Source organism: Lissotriton vulgaris, chromosome 4_1, assembly GCF_964263255.1.
Source record: "Lissotriton vulgaris chromosome 4_1, aLisVul1.2, whole genome shotgun sequence".
In the NCBI taxonomy this organism is placed as follows: Eukaryota; Metazoa; Chordata; class Amphibia; order Caudata; family Salamandridae; genus Lissotriton; species Lissotriton vulgaris.
This window is the reverse complement of record NC_141691.1, coordinates 678,699,803-678,705,425: the sequence shown is the minus strand read 5'-3', so window position 1 is coordinate 678,705,425 and position 5,623 is coordinate 678,699,803. Positions and strand designations below refer to the sequence as shown.

The 5,623-nt window shown below is 52.5% G+C and overlaps 1 protein-coding gene across 1 annotated transcript; it reads right to left on the bottom strand.

The window, feature by feature from the left end:
* Positions 1 to 634: 634 nt before the first annotated feature.
* LOC147722434 (uncharacterized) lies at positions 635 to 5,173 on the bottom strand. Its single transcript, XM_086966841.1, has 2 exons — positions 3,674 to 5,173; positions 635 to 904 (listed from the first exon to the last, which is right to left on the bottom strand). Exons 1-2 carry the CDS (start codon positions 5,171 to 5,173, stop codon positions 635 to 637), a joined length of 1,770 nt encoding a protein of 589 aa, XP_086822967.1.
* Between the last annotated feature and the right edge of the window lie 450 nt (positions 5,174 to 5,623).

The following is a 5,623-nucleotide window of genomic DNA, read 5'->3' as shown; positions in this document are numbered from 1 at the left end:
CTTTGCTCAAACAGCTCTAGACACAATGCAAAAAGGAGCGGCAAAAGAGGGCAGCCTTGGAGAGTACCTCTTTGTGCGTGGGGGTGTGGCGGACCGGAATACCAAGCGCGGAGGCCGTATATAGTGGGCAATGTTTGGTTTATTTCCGTACGTTTGCTCAAAACAGGGTGATTAGCAAGAGTCAATGTTCCAGAAATGAAAAGCACAGCTCCTCGGGTGGAATAAGGGTCCAGGTCCGGTAACGTTGTCAGCGGGTTCTTCGGGTCTTCTACTCTTGGGGATGTCCTCGGAGGTACCGGGAGGAAAACAAAGAAAAGAAAGGAGCCGTTAGTCCTGCCGGACTTCTCTCGTCGAATCCCTATTACCAGCACCGGGAACTGTGAGGGGTAAGAAGACGAACGTGAGGAGGGGACGGTAGGGTCAGGGTAGGGGTGGACACAAGCTGGGTATCGAGAAGCAGTAGGGGTGTAGGGTGGTGGGACGTGAGGATTAGAGGGTTTCTTTACAAAGTGGAGGAGTGCTTTACAATATTTATACCGTGCTCCGAGTGACGACGTGAGCCTAAAGGGTAGTTCAATTATACAGAAAGGAGTTATTTACACTGCACCTAATGTGCTATCGGAGGGGTTCCGTATCACTCACCCGCTCCGCCGCAACTCTCCAAGTTGAGTTGCGGCCGCTCCCCAGCAACCTCCGGTGGACTCCACCAATCTTCGGACCAGTCCTCTTCCTCTTCACTCGTCCTCTCCTTCACCGCTCCAGTCGGGGTCTCCTGCCACAAGCTCAATCCGACGCCGGACTGTTTCCTGGGTCCGGTATTTCTAGTGTCCGGATCACGTGAGGGGGAGGTACTTCCGGGGTCAGGAGGTAGTGCTTCCGTGTTTCCGCCGTTCCAGATTGGGTCCTGGAACAGAGGACAGAGGGTTGGACATTTGGTGGGTTGGGCTGCTACTGTGGACGCTCTGGCCGGGTTCCCTGTCGTACGGGAAGGACTGCAATACCGTGGTGTGTGACGGGTATGTGGGGCCGCCGTATCACATCCCCTTCCCCTAGCTGTCCTTCTAGTACGGGTTTGGGCCATGGGATAACGGGAGAGGAAATCGGCATTGCCCTGTTCAGTCCCTTTACGGTGCAATGTCCGAAATCTGTATGGTTGCAGAGCTAAGAACCAGCGGAGGACCCGGTCGTTATGTCCTTTATTACGGGCCATCCACTCCAGAGGGGCGTGGTCAGTATAGATGACAAACTCTCTCCCTTCTAGATAATACCTTAAACTTTCCACCGCCCATTTAATGGCCAATGCTTCCTTCTCTACAACAGCATAATTGGTTTCACGGGGATACAGTTTACGGCTCAAGTATAAAATGGGGTTCTCGTTCCCATTTTCGTCTTTCTGTGAAAGCACCGCCCCTAGACCCTGGTCTGAGGCGTCTGTCTGTAGGAGGAAGGTCCGTGAATAATCCGGACTGACCAATACCGGTTTGGAGGTTAATGCTGCTTTGAGTCGAGAGAAGGCTAACAGTAGAACAGGGGTGGGATTCTTTAGGAGGGTTTCTGTTTTCGTGGATTTCTTTAAGAGATCTGTGAGGGGAGCTGCAGTCTGGGAAAAATTGGGTATGAACCTGCGATAATACCCTAGTAGGCCTAGGAATGCCCGGAGGTCTTTTCGGGACTGGGGGAATGGAATGGATTGAATGGCCTCAACCTTCTTGGCCTGTGGACGTATCAATCCCTCTCCTAAGAGGTAACCCAAGTACTTCACCGAGGTAGCCGCTAGAGTGGTTTTTGCAGGATTAATGGTGAACCCAAAAGATCCCAGGGACCCAACGACTTTGCTGAGGTGATCGAGGTGTTCTGCCCAACTATTGCTATAGATAACAATATCGTCGAGGTAGGCCCCGGCATACCCTGAGTGTGGTCTTAATACTTGGTTCATCGCCCTTTGGAAGGTGGCGGGTGCCCCGTGTAACCCAAAAGGTAATACTGTGAATTGAAATAAGCCGTCTGGGGTAGAAAAGGCAGTTTTCTTTCGGTCCTGTGCTCTTAGTGGGATCTGCCAGTAGCCTTTGCAGAGATCTAACGTGGATATGTATCGGGCCTTCCCTATGCTCTCGACCATCTCATCAACCCGCGGAAGGGGATAAGTGTCGAAGTTGGATATTTTATTTACCTCCCTGAAATCTATGCAAAACCTGACGGACCCATCAGATTTAGGCACTAGAACTATGGGGGAATTCCATTCACTGATGGAAGGCTCAATGATCCCCATACCCAACATTAGTTCGGTTTCTTGTCGGATCACATTCCTACGGGCTTCAGGGACCCGGTAGGGTCGAAGCCGTACAATCTTTCCGGGCTCGGTGTGTATGCTGTGTTCTGTGATGGTCGTGTGACCTGGTGAGGAGGAAAACACTCTCTGTAGGGGTTGTAGGGCCTCTCGGAGACTCAGTCTCTGCTCTCCGGTCATCTCGGGGTCAAAGCATGATTCAAATAAGAGAGGGCCTGGCATATCGTTGGTAGACAGGACGGGTCGGGGTCCCTCCCATTTTTTAAGGAGGTTGATATGGTACACCTGTGTGGTGCCTCGAACAGGATCGAGTTCTACTTCGTAGGTGACCGGAGTCACTTGGCGAAGGATCGCATAGGGTCCTTGCCACTGCCCTAACAGTTTGTGGTCTGATGATGGTCTCATCAGAAGAACTAGATCCCCATTGTTAAAGGAGCGAGGTTTGGTACCCTTATCATATTGCCGTTTCTGGCTGGCTTGTGCGTTCTCCATATTCTGGCGGACAATGTCACGCAGCTGTGCGAGATGTGTTTTTAGATTTTCGACATATTCTGGCAGAGGTCGGGTTCTGTCAGGTTCGGCCTCCCATGCTTCTTGGGCCATGTCAAGAAGGGTGCGGGGTGGTCGACCGTACAGCAACTCATACGGAGAATATCCTGTGCTACTCTGAGTTTTACACCGAATGGCAAACAAGGCCAACGGCAACATCTCCTCCCACCTCTTTGCCTCTAAGGCCAACATTTTCTTCAGTGTTAACTTCAGGGTGGCATTGTATCGCTCTACCAACCCGTCTGTCTGGGGGTGGTAGGCGGAAATGCGGATCTGTTTTATGCCGAGGTTCGAACATACTTGTTTCATTAGGGATGATACGAACGGAGTGCCTTGATCCGTAAGGATCTCCCTGGGAAACCCTACTCGTGAGAATATGGAGATGAGGGCTTTAGCTATGGTCTGTGTTGTAGGTTGGCGTAAGGGCACTGCCTCAGGGAAGCGGGTGGCGTAGTCCACCAGAACTAGGGCATATCGACAGCCACTGCGGGAGGGAAGTAAGGGGCCTATGATGTCCATTCCGACCCGGGTGAAGGGGATATAAATGAGGGGTAGAGGGAGTAAGGGAGCCCTGGGAGGACGATATCTACTGTTCCTCTGACATACTGGGCACTCTCTACAATATTGTCTGACCTCCTGATGTACTCCTGGCCAATAAAACTTCTCGAGGATGGATAGACTGGTTTTTTCGTCGCTGAAGTGACCCCCTAGGAGATGGCTGTGGGCAAGGAAGAGCACCTTCTCTCTAAAGGGTCCGGGGATCAATAGCTGTGGTGGTTGGTTTGGGTTCCCTTTTCTATATAGTAGTCCGTTCTTTTTAAAGAAATAGGGACATACGTGAAGGGGGTCTTCCTGTTCTAAGGCCTTTCCCCAGGCCTCTTGTAGGACAGGATCTTCTTGTTGCGATGCCCGGAATTCTCTATCTGTTTGCCAGGGGTGGACATCGGGAACCACTGGGTAGGCGGTGGTGTGATTTCGCTTCTCTTTCCTCTTCTGATTACGGGATTTCCGGGCTTTGGTCGGATCTTCAGCCAGCGGCTGTTCCCCGGAAAAGGGTGCTTCTCCCCACCATTGGTTCAGGGAGTCGGTAGTGTCCTGCACCAATTTAGGGAGACCAGCATAATCACTCCCTAGGATCACTTGCTCAGGAAGGTTCGGTATCAGACCTACAGTGAGTTCAGTTCCGGGATCAGCTGGGTGCCGTACTCGCACCTGGGTGGTAGGGTACCTTTTAGTGTCTCCGTGTACGCATTGGATGGCGACGGTTCCTGTGGGTGGTCTTGGTGGGGTCGGTAGGTCCTGGGGCCGTAGAACGCTCTGGCGACAGCCCGTGTCAGCCAAAGCTAGGAGTGGATGTCCGTCTACATACACGGGACAACGGAACGGTGGGGGTTTCTTTCCGGGTGTTGCACACACATAGTTCTGTATCAGGCCTATCTCCATGGGTTCGTCTTTCTGTGGACATACACGTGCTATATGTCCATAGCCGCCGCAGTTGTAACACTGTGGACCCGGATTGGGTGGTCTGTATATGAGCGGTGGTGGTAGCAGGGAAGGCGGCTCCGTTTTCCTTGGAGGGGGGGGTCGCTGGGGTCTGACTGTATTTATATGCGCTCGATGGGGATGGTCATCTCTGCCCCTGGATGTTTCTTGGGCTCGACTGTATGCACTCGCGATCTCCACCGCGCTGTCGAGGGTGAGTCGTGCATGTTGTCGTACCCATTTTTGAGTGGCCGGATGTAGGGATGCCAGGAATTGCTCCAGATATACTTTTGCTAGGATATCGTCTTTTGTGGAGGTGTCAGGCCGTAACCAGCGATTGGCGAGATCTTTAATCCGGAAGGACAGTGTCCTGGGGGTTTCTTGGGGCCCTTCCTTGGCTTGGCGTAACTTCACTCTATAGGTCTCGTCATCTATGCCTAGCCGTTCGAGGATACACTTCTTGATATCATCATAGGGTGTGTTGCCTTGTATATTGGCTTGTTGGTATGCCGCTTGGAGGTCTCCGGTCAGTAGCGGCCCCAAATATTGCCCCCATCGATCTCCTGGCCAGGAGGCGGCCTGCGCCAGTCTTTCAAAGTTCGTAAAAAAGTAGTCCGGATCGTCGCCAGGAACATACTTTTGTAAGACTACTGAGGAGAGGGAGGTTATGGGTTGTTGTTGTTGTTGGCCGAGGACGTCCGTTAATTTACCCATGGCTTGGTCGTGGGCATCCCCTTGGCCCTTGAGGACGTCATGCAGTTGCCCCCGGTCTTCCTCAGCGGTTTTCAAAAACTTCTCCATTAGCTTTCCCAACATCTCTTGGGACTCGGCCATTTTCTGTACGACGGCCTCCATGCCTCCGGATCCCACTTCTGACACCAACTGTGTGCGTGGGGGTGTGGCGGACCGGAATACCAAGCGCGGAGGCCGTATATAGTGGGCAATGTTTGGTTTATTTCCGTACGTTTGCTCAAAACAGGGTGATTAGCAAGAGTCAATGTTCCAGAAATTAAAAGCACAGCTCCTCGGGTGGAAGAAGGGTCCAGGTCCGGTAACGTTGTCAGCGGGTTCTTCGGGTCTTCTACTCTTGGGGATGTCCTCGGAGGTACCGGGAGGAAAACAAAGAAAAGAAAGGAGCCGTTAGTCCTGCCGGACTTCTCTCGTCGTATCCCTATTACCAGCACCGGGAACTGTGAGGGGTAAGAAGACGAACGTGAGGAGGGGACGGTAGGGTCAGGGTAGGGGTGGACACAAGCTGGGTATCGAGAAGCAGTAGGGGTGTAGGGTGGTGGGACGTGAGGATTA